Source organism: Cottoperca gobio, chromosome 16 (assembly GCF_900634415.1).
Source record: "Cottoperca gobio chromosome 16, fCotGob3.1, whole genome shotgun sequence".
NCBI classification, from domain to species: Eukaryota; Metazoa; Chordata; class Actinopteri; order Perciformes; family Bovichtidae; genus Cottoperca; species Cottoperca gobio.
This window is the reverse complement of record NC_041370.1, coordinates 20,100,793-20,118,857: the sequence shown is the minus strand read 5'-3', so window position 1 is coordinate 20,118,857 and position 18,065 is coordinate 20,100,793. Positions and strand designations below refer to the sequence as shown.

The 18,065-nt window shown below is 42.4% G+C and overlaps 1 protein-coding gene across 1 annotated transcript in view; it reads left to right on the top strand.

Moving 5' to 3' along the window:
* The first annotated feature begins 4,641 nt into the window (after positions 1–4,641).
* The window catches only part of rspo2 (R-spondin 2), a 58,151-nt gene continuing 44,727 nt past the window's right edge, over positions 4,642–18,065 (top strand). The window contains exon 1 of the mRNA XM_029451844.1: positions 4,642–4,800. Within this exon, the coding sequence (XP_029307704.1) occupies positions 4,701–4,800 (100 nt within the window). The 5' untranslated portion in view covers positions 4,642–4,700. The remainder of the gene's footprint in view (positions 4,801–18,065) is intronic.

The window sequence follows — 18,065 nt, the reverse complement described above, 5'->3', positions numbered from 1 at the left end:
GGCTTTTATTCCTTCACATGCCTTTCATTTTCTTCTACTTATGGTATAACTTAACTACTAAACATGGATTCTGTGTAGAAATGCACCTGCTTTATTAGGCTGAATCAAGTCTGGAGAGTGCAAAGGGTGTCATCGCTTCATGAAGTGATGTATCAGACAGAAATATGACTTATTCAAATAACGGAACAATCAGAGTGAAATGTATTTTCTCTGTATATTTCTGAACAGTGAACCGACTACAAGATAAATCATTACATGGTGAACCATAGAAATAGTACGAAACTGTGGCCATAAACATCTTTTTAATAGGGAATTAAGCTGCACTGCTTTACCTCGGTCAGTACTGTTTCACATGCAGGTGGTTTACGCACCTAGTCGGGATCACTGACCGAGAGCATGAAGCTCCAGTCATTCAGCACTGCTCTGTTTTTGTTTCCATCTGTTTTGTTTTGACCTATAATAAGTCAGTCCTGGCTGCCAACCGCAGCGCTTCAAGGTGGTAACTGCAACGTGTCTGAGTGGTGGAGCTCACTATATGTGTTTCAAGAATAAAATATTATTTATTCATTAAAAGTACCAGCATATTGACTTAAAGCCCCTAAAAACTTGGTTTCGGATCTTACATTTCTCTTTATCATTGCTCATAGACCATCTACACATACTGGGGTTGAGCACATTGATTCCTTATTAACCAAGGAGGTTATGTTTTTGGCTCACTTTGTCTGTCTGTCTGTGTGTCAACAGGATTACGGAAAAACTACTGGCCCCATTTTTAGGAAACTTGGTGGAAGGGTGTAGCGTGGACCAAGGAAGAACCCCCACTGCATTTTGGGGCGGATACAAACAAAATTTCACTTTTATTAACATTACGAGATAGGGCATTTGTTCTGCATTCATGTGTCGGAATAATTGAAAAAATGTGTTCCCGACTCAGAAAATTCACAGGAAGAGAGATCAGCGTGTTCAAAACGCTCTGGGCGATCAAATACAACAAGGAATGCGCTATTGGTCTTGCCGGAGGTCTATGCACCGAGTGAAGATGCACCGTTTCTATTATTAATAGTTTAACAGTCAAAAGCTCCTCCTCATGCTCAGTTAGATTAAAACCCTACAACAATTTAATTAAGATCCTGATTGGTGCACCAAAGTAAGTGACATCTCCTTTTTCCAACAAAGCCCCGCCCACTTAAAAACTATTGAGAAGAACATATTAAAAACATAAATCTCTCTGAGGAAACAACCAAAACTGTTCTGGCCCAAATGTTTGTATTCATGTATTCCGTGGCCTAAAGGAGAAACTGATTGAGAAAATAGGATTTCAGTCCATTCAGTCCAAATCCATTGCAGCCGCTGTGTTTTCAAGATGATTTACAGTCTCTGTTCTCTGTAACGGAGCCAAAAACTAACTTTTTTACAGCTTACAGGGGCTTAGAGTTGCATATTCAAAGGCTAGATTTTGACCAGATCACATGATCTTCATCCGCAGATGGAGGTTTCTTGGAATTGTAGATTTCCATTTTTTTTTTTTATCCATTTCCTTTTTCAATTCAAGCTCCAGAACAGCTAAATGGACCTTGAGGTGAGAGAGTTGTGTCTTCTGGATTCATGGTGACAATAAAATTGTATATTTACGTGTGGGCTGTAATGTTACAGCGTTGTTTGTGAATGTCATGTTAGATTTCTTCTGGACATTGACCTTTGCGTCTTACCACTTTGGAGCCACAAACATGGAGATTTTCTAAGTATAACTTGAACTTTCCCAGTTTGCCTCATTCCTATCCTATCCTTTGACATTTTCGAGATTTGAGAGGACTACTGTGGCCTGGAACTTTTTTCCTTTTACCTAGTAAACTGTGACGACAGCCCACGCTGAAGAGCGTCCAGTCTGGATCTCTGACGGACGGGGTGTAGAGCAGCTCCCCTCATTGCTGTTATGGCACTGAGGGCTTTGTGCCAGACCATCCAAATGCTGACGTCACCTCCACTTATGTGCACTGCAACGAGTACGAGGGAGGGGAGGAAAAGGAGAGGAGGGATGGAGAGAATAAAGTGATTGGTTTACCGGCCCCCTTCTCCATGACACATCATGAAAATAAAAGTGCTGGAGGCCTAAATTATCACATTCACCTTAACTGTGCACTCTCAGATGTTGTTTTAGAGAGGAATCTAAACCAAAGGCACTGCCTGCGGCTAACAGCCCTCCTCACCACAATGTCTGTCACTGCTCTCTGGATAAATAAAGACCCAAAGTCAGGACAAAGGTCACTATAGGTTTTGGCAAGGAAACCCACGATTCCTCCTTTTTTTCTTTACATATTGTTAGTGCCCCCCCCCCCCAAAAAAAAATTCTATCAGTTCCAGTGACGAAATGGAAACTTTGGTGTTTGAGTGAGTGTATGTTTTACTGCCTGAGGTTAGATTTTCGTTTTATTTTCACTGGTTTCTCTGATGTTTAAAGTGTAAAACCAGCGTGTAAATTATTGTTCTCATATTAAGATGGGAAGCCTGTGTGATCTCTGACGGCACCAGACTTAAAATACAAATATTTTAATTTTCATCATAATTTTAAACTGTTTTATATTATCATTATTGTCAAATAAATGAAGTCTGTGTTTGTTTCCCCCCTGACTTCACACTAGTTTGGATCATGTATAATCACTCACATGGACGATATAACTCTCACATGTAAATAATTTCTTGAAATAAATAACAGATTAAGTGCCACACCTAGTGGCTGAAGGGGGTAGAGCATTCACAACTTGTATTCCAATCAGGATGGGAAGCAGTTGGAGGGTGACACAAATAATACCAGAACTGCATTTTATTCATTATCAATTGTACTCCTAGCTACAGTGTGATTCTTCTCCTAGGAGCCTCTGTGACTAACTTCGATAACACCACTGTCGCATCTCATCTCTGATGTGTAATTGACGAGCAGCGTTTGAATGTCACAGGGGTGGATGGTTGCCAGCCCCCCCCCCCCCCCCCCCCCCCCCCCCACAAGGTAAGTTGGTTCTGACTGAAGGACAATCTGCCTCCATTGACCATCTCATATGTTGATGAGTTCGCGTGGGTCAGTGTGAGAGGCCCGGGCCTGGAAAAAGCCTGAATTTATTGGATGATTTATTCATGTCCCACAATTACAGCCTCCCCAACGATTACCATTAATTTCAGAGGAAGGAGGGTGGGGGCGTTTTGCTGGGTGCGCAATAAAAGAGGCGTGACGAGATGGTTGACTTGAGGAGCCACATCATTACACACATTATGTAGATAATTGCTTTTTTTTTGGTGAACCTCTAATTATTCAATAGGGCTATAGTCAGCGGAAGAAAGCTGAACCGAGAGAGTTAGATTTACTTCTTTCTTTTAAATCGACAATTGAGACACTTAAATTTGAAACGTATATTAAGAAATCCATAAAGGAAAAAAAAGCAGCAATTGCGTTTTAATATAAGGAATCGGGATTCCCATTGAAAAATAATTTAATATCTAAATATCCTGGATGTTGAAATAGCCTAAAATAAAGTTTACCAGGCGCAGACAAGCTGCAATCCTCTTTCCCCTTAATGACAAACTTTTTGTTTCCCTGTATGATGTTTCCATCTTTTTTACGCTCACTAGGACCCAGAGGCAACCTCGTATACCAGGCACTGTGGGTGAGTGCGTGCAGGGGGGGTGGGGGTGGAGGGCTGAGGTGGGGGGAGACTACACTAAATGTCATCTTCAACATCTTAAATAAGAAGAAACACAAAACGAGAAATCTCCACACGTGACAGCGGCACGGCGCTATATGAGCAAAAAGGCAGCAAGCATCAGGACCAGTTGGGAGTCAGTCACCGCTCAACCTCAGCAGCCCGGCAGCGCGCAAAACGCACACTCACTCACCGGCTCTCGTTTTCCGTTTTAAAGAAAGCAAACACATGTGAGTTTTGTTTCTGCTGCACTTACTACAGGAACACGGACCGGACAAGCCCCAGTGAGGAAACGCAGGTAAACGGAATCTAAGATTTTACAGAAAGGGAAAGGAAAGGAAAGGAAATCCCCCTTTCACCGCGACCACCTTTTTTCCTCTTCCTCGGACTTCTCTTCTGGAGACACAAGTTTCTCACACAAAGAGGGATGCTGCATGTTCCCGAGCCGCACTTGCACTCAGAGGGAACCTAAAAAAAAAAGTGGACCGGAGCGGAATTACACTTAATCTGATGCAAGGTATACACCGGCACGTTATTTCACGGAGCGTCTTGGCAACTATTACGCACGGCTGCGCTTATTTCTTTTTTGCAAGGGGCGTTTGAGCATTGCCTTTGTATCTTGTTCCAACACATTAACACACAGAAGATCTATTCTTTTTTCTTTTCTTTAAAAAAAAAAAAACCCACCCTCTTATCAGTTCAAGCATCATTGTTTAGGAAGGTGTTGATTTCATTACACTGTTATCACAGTAACCTCCTTTGTCATTCTTCCCGCAGAGCACCAAAGCGAACACTTTTGACTGGAGGATCAGCGCGCTTCATAAAATGATCCCAATCGGCGGCGTGATAACCTGTCGCATCTCGTCTGATGTTTGACACATTTGAGGATCAACTAAAAAAACTGGAGGAGGACATTACAAAGTCACAGAATTCATCCCGAGCCCACAACTGCTGACACCTTTTTTTTTTTTTTTTTTACTGGAGTCCGAACAACTGATCGCCGTCCAGATGCAGTTTCGACTCTTCTCATTTGCCCTGATCGTATTGAACTGTATGGAGTACAGCAACTGTCAGGCGCCGTCGAACCGCTGGAGGAGAAACAAAAGAGGTAATGTGGGGTTGTAGCCTACAGCTCTGAAAGGAGCATCCAGGGGTGGGTGGGGGGCTTTTAGCAGATGGCTTAAGAGTGTGTGTGGGTCACGGGAAGGCAACAGTCCTAAACAAGGCTGCTCACACATTTTGTTAAACGTCCGCATGTGCGCACAGAGCAGGCAGATAGTCCGCAAAAATGACATCAAAGTATCTCAGTTAGATTTTTTTAAACGCACAGGTGAGAGTTGCCGATCCAATTCAGGAACATCCCAGAAACTCACGCTGTAAGAAAATTATAATGTAAATCACAATGTGGTCGTAGCATCTGATATAATCTATTAAGCTCTTAAAATACGATTTCAGAGACCGGTAGCTAATGCATAAAATGTGCGCAAAATTGGCCACGCGTGTGGCTCTCCAAAGTGAATATAAAAACTCTTTGCGTCCTTTGATTGGCTAATTGTATTTAAAAGCACGATGTCAGACGGACTATTAACGCTTACTTCCCGATGCTGTGCCCCCAACAAAGGGCTCCCTATATTATTTACATGTGAAACTGCTAAAAAAGCTGCTGGCGCGGATCGGTCTATAGAGAGCTGGCGGCTTATGGGAGGAAAGGGGAGGGGGGTCGTATTGTTGGAGTTATTTAATGAATAGATACGGAATCCCCTTCCCCTGACTTATGAATTGCACATCTCCACTCCAGCCCCCCTTAAGCTGGTTTTAATTGATCTCATAACCACTTTGAACAGTTGGTAGGAAGCCCGCATAACAATCGCTCAGCGGAGGCGCAGGAGTTGAGGAGGGGATCAGCCCCTTTGTAAATACTACTCCATACTCTGAATGAATGAGGAGACAGTGGGATTAGTAAAGTGGCCCCAGTCGAGCCCTCTCCACAGACCGGTGACATAACACCAAGATCCTGAGGGTGACCATGAGAGAAGTCCGAGTTGCGCATGGGGCGCGGACCTTTGGGCAGCGCAAAAACAGTCCGCACAGGATATGCAGGACAGTAGAATCATTTAAAGTCAGGGGAGAGAGAGAGAGAGAGGGGGGGGGGCTTGTAAATTGTAAGGCAATCACAGATTTAATCATATGCGCTGAGTGCCAGGGGGAACCTCCACACTGTGCGAGTCCTCCACTGCCCATCTGCAAATAATCAGGCAATCACTGCGGGATACTGGCACACACAATTTTTTCAGCTCCTCTGTGTGTTTGTTTCTCTGAGGACTGTGATATTGTAGTATATACCAGATAGAATGCAGTCTTATTAGTATGATCCATCTTTTTTGGGAACTGCTTAAATCTGGAGTGTATTTTGGATGGTCAAGTAGCAAAACGAGTCCTAACGTTTGTCTGTGGGTGCCTCTTTATCTGTGAGAAAGAGGGAAAGAGTGAGAGAGAGAGAGAGGGGGGGGGGGGGGTAACCAATGGGGATGAGATCAAGAGGTTAACTTACACATTTGACCTCAAGAACAGCTTTAGGCTGAGCACTATAAGCTAGACATTGTTACACTTCCAGCTCTCAGAACGGATGTTACACTTGTCAAACTAATCCCATGCAAATATGTACAGGTTTGTTGGCCCTTACGGTAATGTTGAAAGTGTATGTGTGTGTTTGGAGAGGGGGGACAGCACTTTGGGCCAAAGTGCCATTCTAGCAAGCGTTGGCAGCCGGCCAACCTTTCGGTATTTGCTTCCTTCCTTTATTTATCACGGTTATATTGAAAGAAGCATGTGTAAGAGATCATCGTCCAATAGGCCCAGAAATGCTTGAATATTTTTCTAGCCCTCAAGGTTCCTGTGACAGCTTTATACACAGCCTGTCTGGCATGCATGCTGGAGCTATCCAAACCGTTCAGGAGTGTTGAGACCCAGACGCGTTGTTAGAAACTCAATTTGGCCTGCACACTGCACTCCCCAGGCATAGCTGTTTTATGGGTAACAAAACACATCCTGCATAATGTATTTTTTCATTTTTTTACAAGCACGAAAAAAGGTTTTGCCATTGATATACTGTGTGTGCAGCCACATGACCAAGGGAGGTGTAAGGGGTGGAGATGCCATGATAATTAGGGGATGTCAAGGAGAAAAAACAACATTGCGTATGACTCGAGCCCGCTGAAATGTATGATTGGAGGCGAGATTGGGATCTTTGTGTGGTTTCTGGGCTGATCTTGTCTTGCTCAATCATTGCATGGAATGACCCAACCTCCCATTTGGCTGTGGTAAATGTGCATATACATTTTTTTTTTCATGTAAAACAGATGACAGAACATATTAAATTTACACCTCTTTATCCCCTATCCTGCCCACTGGAAGCGGAGGAAATGGTGCCAATGAGCCCTTCTATGATATCATAGCGAGACACAAGAGTATTACTTTTCATTTTTATTCTCTGGCTAATGATGCCACCTGCTGACTACATAAAATCAGGCTTGAGTACCAGTGCTGCCTGCAGGAACACAGACACGCAGTGCTGAGACGTTTAAACAGGTAATGAATAGGTAATAGCAGTCGAGAGTGGTGAAAAGTTGCCATGTGATACCGTTAACCCCTTCCCCATCTACCCAAAAAAAAACAAATTTGAATTCCCAGCAGGCTGCAGCATGTGTCAGATCATATTCAACTGTGTAATCTGTTACTTTAACAGCGTTCCCAGATGTTTAAAGGACAAAAGTGATTAAATGAAACTAATGCAGCCTAGCAGGGTGGAGGGAGTGAGTTCAGAGATGCATGACATTTTGCATAGCCCATGACGGTCAACAAAAAGGGTGTGTGGTGACTTTTTTAAAGCCAACATATGCACAAAGTATTCATGATTTTGTGGCTGAATGTGCTATTCTTTCAACAAAGAATCTGTAAATCTGTCTTCTTGACACTTGTGATTGTGTTTATTTATTGTTGATAATAAAGCAAAAAGTAATTTGGAAATTCTTAAGTCAAATGCAGTTTTTTTGGCAGTATAAATGTAAAAACTTGGAGCATCTTTGGATGCCGACAAGTAATTCAAACACAGCAGCCTCTCTTTCTAAGCCCTGGAAATCAGGCCTCAGTGTGCTGAAAGCTCACATAGAGTCCCAGGTTTGTGGGTGTAAGTGTTAATGTTGGAACCCGCTTCTTTCAGCGCAATATAATACGTTGATTAAGTGCCTAACGGGGAGGCCAGCCTTGCCACTCTTGCCTTTGGAAAAAGTGAAAAAAGCCCCTGCTGATGGCACGTCTGTTAACAAGGCTTTCTCACATGATGCCACTCTAATCCAGGTGATGTGAGGCCTTTTTTGTAATCCCGTTTTCACAGAATTAGTTTATTTATTTTACTCCTCACTTAAAAGGAAATGGCGAAAAGTGATCTGAGATTTGACAGCGTGGAGGAGGTTGTGCCGGTTTGAAGAGAAGTGGGGGCTTTTTAGGGGATGAGGACGGCATATTTAAGCAGATCAGCTGGAAACGGCTGAATGTGAACAGCATCACCTGAGAGGGATTACAGCGAGCCGAGTCTTGACCTGAGCCTGAGCTCCGGAATCAAGGAACAGAGCTCTGTCTTTTTCCCTCCCAGGCCTCCATAAGTGTAACTTTGAGTGTGTGTGAGAAAAAGAGTACAGGGAGACACACGGACACCCTGCAGGTGCATGTTCCTGATTCTCTAATCAAGACATCAAATCCAGAACAATGTACACACACCAGCGCCCCACCATCACCCACCTCCAACTCCTCGACCAATCGCATCCACGGTTTGTCTCTGGGATTATCATGGCCATTAAGGACAATGATTCACTTATGCGCTGTATTGATAAATCACATTAGTCTGACCCAGCCTTCGAACTCTGTCGAAAGACTAGCTCCTTGTTTGACCTACTAACCCATGCATGTCGATCCCGGCCTGTAGTGCAGCTCCTGCTCCGAGTCACAGCGGTATCAGATGAAGCCGGTGAAAGGCTCCTCAGTGCGCTCATGCCATGCTACACTGCCGAAAAAACCCCAGCAGAGGAAAAAACATGCAGTGGCATGAACTTTCTGCTGGAGAGAGAGACACAGAGAGAGATTCTTTCGGGCACCACGTGACAAAGTGGCAGATGATACGTTTCACTTTTTCCCCATTGAAAGAAAAATTCTCCCGTCTTTCCTGTATCTGTAAAAGTCATCCTAATGAATTGAATTGGCCAAATGATCCTTTATCCCACGTTTTTATGCACCAGGTTTGTGAGTTTGAAAGAGGCGAGGAGGTGGGATACATATTCTTCTATCAACTCTGTGGGTGTTGCTCCATGTTTCATTATTTCATATGGATGAGAAAGCTTCTCACTTCTGCACACCTCCATCTATCACATCTCAGTGAAGAAACATTCATTGTGAGCAGATTAGTTTTTCTGTGGGAAATACACAAGGGGATCTTCTCTTCCACCCTCAATCATTGTCAATCCCCTATGCTGGCAAAGCTAAACGCCAAACAGATGGTTTTATTTCAGGCTACATTTTATCACACAGTAAAACTTCATTTTTTCCGGAAATGTGATATAAAATGAACGTATTATATAAAATCATCTTATAGACTCCATTTTTCCTCCTGGTGATTGGAAACTCCCAAGCAGCAGACACAAACTGCAGTGTCCCTGCAGAGCGCAGGGGCGATTTTGTAACCCTCACCAATGCCCATTCCCTCAATTGCACACTCCCCCGAAGCAGTTACACCTTAATACGTTTCCTTATAAAGCTACTAAATATGACCAGCCAATTTGGTCCGATTCTCTCAAGTTTATTGGGCCGTAAAAATTCTAATGTGGGAATCATTTCGAAGTGCCACACATAAAACAACAACACAAAAGGAGCATTTTTTGAAAAAATGACTCATACAAGGGCTTCACAGGTAGGAGAGCTGCCCAGAGCTGGAGACGGAGCCCCTAAGGCTTACACCAAAATGCACTTCCAGACTACTTACCTCTCACATTACTAATACACACCTCTAAAAGAATTCAGTGAAGAGCTGTTTTGAGGTAATGACGTGGGTACAATAGGCATCCATTGTGTTTTTTTCCCCAATGAATTTCATCATGGGAATTGTTAAAAAATGACCAATTTCCCCTTAGCTGTTTACAAAATAAAGTAACTAAATCAAACTGAAACTTAAAGGGATAGTTCGGATTGTTTGAAGTAGGGTTGTATGAGGTACTTATCCATAGTCAGTGTCTTACCTGCAGTAGATGGCCGTCAGTACGCCCCACGTTTGGAGAAACAGACAGGAATTACTGCACAGAAGCAGAGCAATATACAGCTGTTGACGGGGGCAGGAGCTAAACTTATTTTAGCGATGTAAAAGAAAGGCCCACCTTAAAAAATCAATATGAGTTTAAATGTATGCTATATTTAGAATAGTTTCACCTCTTTAAGCAATGGGCAAGGGAAAGGGTCTTTTACTGCAATGTTTGTTTGTGTTATCGTTTGGCAAATCTGCACTAACTAAAGCCAAGCCAAAGCTTAGCTTCTGTGCCGACTGCCGTGCACTGTAGGTTACACACTGACTATGGATAAGTAGCCTTCCTCATAGGCCTACAACCCCACCCTTATGTCTGTGCGGTAAATATGTAGCTGGAGCCAGCCGCTGGTTAGCTTAGCTTAGCATAAAGACTGAAAGCAGCTAGCCTGGCTGTCTCCAAAGTGAACAAAATCCACTTGTGGCTCTAAAGCTCAAACATTAACCGACGAAGCCACACTAGCTGTTTCCAGTTTCAGGTCTTTATGATTGACTAAGTAACTAGCTGCTGGATGTAGCTTCATATTTACCGTACAGGCATGGATGCCATGCCGTTGTCTGAAAATGTTTCCATTGGACGTATTTTTGGAGCAATGGGCTTTTGATCCATTGGGACTTTTTTCAGACTATTGGGGTTTGGGAATAATGGGCCTTCGGAACAATGGGCAGTCCCCCAGACACGAGAGTGGTATCGATCTTTTCATCTGACATTTTGGAAGAAAGTAAATAAGTCTATTTCCTACAGTAGTGTAACTACTTTTTTGCATGCAACTTGTTAACTGAGCCTATTTGATAGGCCATAAATTTGATTTTTCACCTGCCCCAAAGGAGCCGTACAGATTTAGGAATCGACGAGCTTTGGAAGGATGCTTAATGTCTAATGTTGCAAAGGCCACACTCTGTATATGCTCTTGTTTGCCATGTCACTGTGTTCTTCTGTGTGTACCTACTTTGCATTGATCTGCAAGGCCTGGAAATCTGAAACTCAAGGAGGCCCCTTAGAGAAAATACACAGACGTGTGCAGAAACAAACAGACACACACACTGACTCTAGTTTGACGCTTGTTTGCATCAATGCCTGTTCGAATGGCTGCCGCTCCAAAAACAGCGAGGCATGGGGCTCTGATCGCTACCCCTGTGCCCACCCCTTAACACTCGACAGATGGACAAAACTCCTTTTTCTCCCCCCCTCTCCCTACTTTTATGGGACCTCTAATTATGCTTACACTCCACATCAAAATAAAGCTCAGCATGCAGTGCCTTTGGTATGGAGAGGAAGTGAGCTGGTCCGATGCAATAAAGGGTCTCTCTGCGGAGCCCGTCTGTAATTTGGAGGCCCAAGTATGGACACGGAGAGGTAAAGGTGCAGCTGCCCCCAGTCAAATACTAATGTGTCCATTTGTGGAGTTTCAGCAAATCTGTAGCATTGATATGCTCCAGTACTTGAATACTTGATAAAACAAGAACAATAGTTTTTTTTAATTTAATTTTTCTGCCAATATGATGATGAAGTAATGTGAAATATATACCCAACACACTTTAAATGATGTGCAAATATGTGACAGAAATGTTTTGCCCCACCCTTGATGTATTCGAGCCAGGGACTGTAGGCAACCTCTGTTATGGTTTTGGCTGAGGTTGGGGTTAATGATGGTAATTGGGCACCCTTAGACTAAATGAAGACTTGCCTGTGGAATTAGGCTTGGACTAGTTGGGACAAGAGCTTTGAATGCTACAGTGGGTAAAGCTTACACTGGGTTTTGTTTTGTTTTCTTAGGCATAGAGCTGTGTTGAGGCTGGCTTGTGCGTCTATCTCCTAGCTCTTAGGTCCTGTGGTGTGAGGAGAGGAAGGCTGCCTGCGGAGTGCAGAAGCACCCGGTGTGTTTTTAATCAGGAACAAGGCTGGGAGTCATTACCGGGCCTCGCTGTTGAGCTCATTGTCTCTGACTCCCTCTGTGGAGAGAGAGGAAGACAGAGAGTGAAGGGCGGATAAACAGAGAGGGCAACGTAGCGTGCATGTCAGATGTCTTCGAGGGTCATCCACTGTAGATTTATGTGGTCAGAAGAGAAGGAGCAAAGTGATGGGAGGAGAGGATGCGCAGAGCAGTGGAGGAGTGATTGAATGAGACATACATCTGTCTGTTATCAGAGCAAAGCAATAAGATTTGTAGATCAATCATGTAATGTAAGTTACAGTACGTAATATTTTTGTCTCAAGGCAGCAGAGTGTATCGCTTGTTTCACTGTAGTTGTTCCTGCTCACAGCGCAATAACTGTTGCTCATCTTGATGAGCTGCATCTATGAGAAGAGAGCACCTCTGTCTGTCTTTACACAACTTCTAGCTAACTTGCTAGCATCCTAGATGTCAAGCAGTAAGCACATTAGCTCTGCCCCAGGTAACAGTGCTTTATGTTATATTGGGTCAAACCTGAAATCAACTGATTTCTTGGCCATTTGGGGGCAGCAGAAACAAGCTTTAAACATAACATTGACATATTATTATCTCATAAAGTTGATGTGGCTAACTTGTTAACGGAGAGGTATTTAGTTGGTTGCGATCTGCAACCTCACTGCCCTGAGATTTGAGTAACAGTCACATTCACATGGAGTTGTGTTTCTGGCCACGTAACAGATGTACGTCCAATACCCACTCTTCTTTTACTTGTGGTTTGGTCGCCACCATTTCCTGAGGAAAGTCTTTTGGTCTTTTGGTGCTTGGCAGGTTGCGGTAGGTTTTTTTTGCAAAAAACAACTAATTATCTCTAGAAACAGCAAAAATGCGAGTTGCAACACTTAACCAAAACATTAAAGACGCGGGCTATAAAACCAAATCAATCAGCTGAAAGACACTAAAAGGCGCAGTAGAACTGCAAAGTTGAGTGATAATTCTCTGTGTGTTCGTCACTATGACTACGACGGGCACCTTGCATGGTACACATAGACATTTGCATATTCAATGTGTGGATTGTTAGGCTCTGCAAATTCAAACATGGATCCAAAAATGGATCCAACAGTTTGTCAATCCAATTACAGTTTGCAATTTGCTTCCATGAATGTTGTAGAAAAAATCGGAATAATAGGACAAAGACTCAACAAATGCAGATGCTTCCACACAGGGCAGTGGGGTCACTGAATGGTTTGATGAAAAAGGTAGAAAAAAATTGTAGGCCGCAATACATACATATATAATAAATGTGCGTGGAAAAACCTCAGGTGTAATTGGATACAATGACAATCGTTCACTCTTTCCACAGTTCACTGATTTGAATTTTTCACTCCTGCACATTGGATGATGCTTTCAGTTCACCTGTCACTCAATGCATTTGTGTTGTCAGTTGCTTTCCCAAACTGAGATATTTCTTCACCACTGGGCCTGTAATACAGTGCATGTCTGAGCCAGTTGTTTTGCGGTTGTGGTCGTCATCGTTGTTTGTCTTGTTATTGTCTGTATTGACTCAAGCCCATGTATGTTTCTGTGCTTCGCTCTGGCTGCACGCCACGCCACGCAGGCCCAGGACACAGATACACACACATATTTTTTAAAAGAGCGTTTAGCACATTTTTATGTTGTCAAAGAGGACATCAATTGTGGTGACTGCTTTTGACTTTTCTTTCTCCATCAGGGTTTCTTACTAATCTTGTTTTAGGCTCCAGACAATGAAACAAGGCTGCGGCAGAGACGAATGCTACACAGAAAAAGTATAAAGCTTTAAAAGAAAGAGAAGTCCATTAACATTTCCGAGATTCCTTCACTCCCACCCACCCCCACCCCCCTAGTTATGCACTTGTATTACATCTTGGCTGACTTCTCCTTAACTGGATATTATTTTATTTGGACTGGGGCCAGGTCTCAGGAGCGGCAGCCTTAGCTGTGTAAACAGCTGTCACCCACAGGAGTCATAACTAATAGGTATCTGTAGACAGGGGTCACATGTAGTTTACATGTTTACCAGCTAATGGCTTTAGAGATGGTACTGCCTTGGTGCAGTAATGGGCAGTAGTGAAGTGTAATGGACAGTGTAGGGCTGGTTATCATCAGCATCACAGAGCACGAGGGCACACATGCATATATGCATATGAGTGGCCAGAACAGTATATTCTTAAAAAGAGCTTACATAACTTTTAAAGTTAAGGGGTTATTTTTTTGCAGAATAAGAGATTGCATCTAAAACATTCTTTTTCTGACTGTTTATAGAGGAGGAGACTCCAGTGGTTGAGTTATTGCAAAGGTCTTTGGTACTTTGGAACATTGTTGTAACTGCAACCAATACATGACAACCCAATTTGCCACTCATTTGTAGCAGTAAACACTGTGGCGTGTAGGCACAAGACAGGTACAGCTCCATGCATCTGTAGCTTGCATGTAATGATACTCATGCCACCCAGATACTTTGGAAGTCTCCATTTCTTCATCCAAAAGTTTCTTTTATCGCAACATCTAACACCTTTATTAGATTCTAGCTCACCTGCATACCAAAGCTTACTTTTTTTCTGGCAACAATTTACATTTCCACACTCAGAAGCACACGTAGTACTTTTACGGAAAGGAAATGATCTTCGCACCAAAGTTATGTGCTGGTCTGTGGAGGCCACTCACACTTTATGAAAGCATTTATTCCATTTAAGTCTCACAGTAGAAAATAAATGTGTGCTCCTGAGTGTGGCCTTTTGGAGCCAGTTGCTGTTAAGAAGCCCGGTAAGTGCCAGCCATTCAGGTGCACTTCTGTGGTGGTTTGAGAACATGAGGCCAGATGTGATCCAGACACCTGCTAGAGCATAAGGTGGCCCCTCTCAACTGGATACAACACAACAAACTGTATATCACAGGCCTGTGAAACACCTCAAGTGAACTTCTCTCTAAAGTCTTTGTGTGTGTGTGGTGGTATGTGCATATTGGAATAACCCTCAAGTTATTTAACACTAGTGCAAAACCTGTTTAGGCAACACAACTTCTTGGTTCGGTTTAGTAAAATATTGTGCTTTGGGCTAAAATAAGTATGGAAATGGTGTTACTTAAGTACAGAAATCACGTACCAAATAAATCAACGTTGAGTTTCACAGGAGACACAAACATCGGTCTCTTGTCCCGTAGTTTTGGACCCACCAATCCACCCAAAACGTTCATCCCACGCGTATTTGTCACTCTTTATACTTCAAGTGTACATGCTCACAATTAAGTGGGTTGGTTACAAATTATAGTGCATTACTTATCATAGGTATAAGTACGAACAATGTACTAAAACAGCCCGAGTTATTGATCAAGACATGGTCATTTGAATACAACTGGGACAACAGGTTGGCAGGTAGAAAAATCTTAGCTTCTGTCTAATATTTAACCCTCTATCCACCACAATAATGAAAATATTGTCCGCCCATTCCACCAGTAGGAAAAGGACTTTAGTTAGGTGATAAAACTAGCAAAGTAGTCTTATTTTACCATGAGACACTTAATTGTAGATATTGGATCCAACCCAGTTTTGCGGGGGAGAAAAATAATGCTTTGATGTTTAGGTTTTGTTGTTTTTTTGTGGCAGGCACCATGTGTGAAAGTGAGACCATGTCTTTGCCAAATGTCCCCTGTGGTGCACTCCACTTTTGACCCTGGCGATCACCTCACATCTCTCTGTTTTGCTCGGCGGGCGAGGAGGGGTGCAATGTTGTATCTTGTTGAAGGGTTAATGAGGTAGAACTCTGTAGCAGACGTCCTATGAAGGGAGATGGAGGCATAGGCTGTATTTTTGGTAGCAAGTTGTTTTTCCTTGCCTTTTTATTGTTTTGTCTAAAAAACAGAGCTTTGTTCTTCCCTGAGAGCACATGTCTATCAAACAGTATGATGTCTTCTTCCCATTCTGTTGATGAAACTTGAGTTTGTTTAGGTAGCGCTCTTTTGCTCATGCTAACTAGCTGCCTCTTCTATTTATATCATACAAACAAGAAATTTAAAACTCAGCACTTCTTGTGTGTCAGGATTTTTGTCTTCATGAAAGAATCATTAAACAAGCTATTTCATGCGAGTTCTAGCAATCAGCAATCAGCGGTTCAATGTAACTAAGGGCATTCACGCAAATAGCCTACTGTACTTAATTACAATTTCCTTTCCAATGTAATATTGTTACATTTGGACAGAATCAGGCTAGCTGTTCAACCCTGTTTGCAGTCTTTGTGCTAAGCTAAGCTAACCAACTGTTAGCTTCATATCCAGCGCACAAAGACAGCAAAGTATTTCGTGAAATGCCCCGAAACTTTTTCTTTAAGTATATTTAGCTCTGGTAATAAAACAAATTAAAATATTGGTTTTAACTTCTCTGACACATAACTTCACTTGTTAATATTTATAATAAACATTGATACTTTTGTGTACTTCTGATTGAATGATCCATCCAGCTTTTTCTAATTTTACTTAATTGAGGAACTTGGTTTCTTTTCCCAGCAATGTCGGTCAGTGACAAGAAGTAATAAAACACTGTTTTCTATATTAACATTTGATAGTCTTTTACTTTACAATCTGTTTTTATGTAACACTTCAACAAAATACGAATATTTCCCATCTGGCTTTGCAGCTTCAGTATGTTTTGCTTTCTGGACAGTATGACAAATCCACATCCAACTCGAACTCTGTTTTTCAGATGTGAGAGCTGGAAGTCGGGATGAGTTTAGTCAAGGTGATGACAAATGGGGAATGGAGAGTGAACACAGTTTAAGTTGTGAGAGACAGAGAAATGCTACATGGGGTGCAAATATGCCAAGCATGCCTGCTAACTTTACTGATCCCCGCCTGTGATGTCCTCGTTCTCCTCCGGCAACGAGGGAAACCTACGACCAGGTCCCGCTCAGCAGCGTGTGTGTGTGTGTGTGTGTGTGTGTGTGTGTGTGTGTGTGTGTGTGTGTGTGTGTGTGTGTGTGTGTGTGTGTGTGTGTGTGTGTGTGTGTGTGTGTGAGTGAGACTGAGTGAGTGAATTACTAGACTTCCAGCCCGTTGAGCTACAGGTGTGAAAATGAGGTGTGAGGTTTATGTGTGATAAATTACCAACATGTGGGCTAATCGGAGCCACTCCACCTTTTCATCCACCCACTTTCTCTTTTCCCTTCTTTTCTTCTTTCTGTTGGGGGGAAAACACATTTCTCCCACAGCTTGAGTGAATTTGAGGGAGTGTAAATATTGAAATATTCAAAGGTTCAAACTTGTCCCTTTCTTTTGGGGCACATTTCTTACTTCGCACTTCGCTTGTACTTCATCTGTAGTTTGTATTTTATTGGTTACAGTCAAAGATTCTGGAACTCGGGGGAAAAATCTTTATATCCATCTATGTTATCTTTGCTCTGTTCTCTGAATGGAGGAACACTTTCCCCACAGATTAAAGGATTTTGTGGGAGGAAAAACTTTAAAATATTCAGAATTTCACAATAAAGTAAAATATTTCAGCTAAATCTCTCATAGCATCATTAACACTGCATCCATAGTTTGCCATTGTCCTAATTAATTGACATTCCTGCAATAATGTTGACTATGGTACTTTCATTTTGATGCCTTTGATACATTAAGACCCACACTAGCAAAAATAGTCTAGATGGGTGAAAACTGCTTCTCATCAAAACACATTTCTTCTTTTTCTTCATTTTTGGGCACAAGCTCCATCAGTTGCACATGGTTGAGTACATTTTTTAACCTACTGTATTTTGCAAACACCTCCTGGACAGATGAAGTAATCATTTCCAAATGTGGTATGCATCATCTCTGGACTCTCACGCCTAAAAGCTATAAAAATGTATTTATTAAGTCCAATCCTCAAAACTCCTACAAATGTCATCATTTCATCATCATACTTCATTTGACACAATGTTAAAGTTTCCTATTGACTAAATCTGTAAAGTCTTAGTGCTTAGTTTATCCATATGGCCTTTGGAACCCACCAAGTTCCATTCGCAGCTGTATTTTAATGCTAAAATGCAGATATTAGATCATGTTGCATTCATGGAACAACACTGTATGTATGATGCGAGTTGCTGAGAAACGGTGGAGATGTCGGAA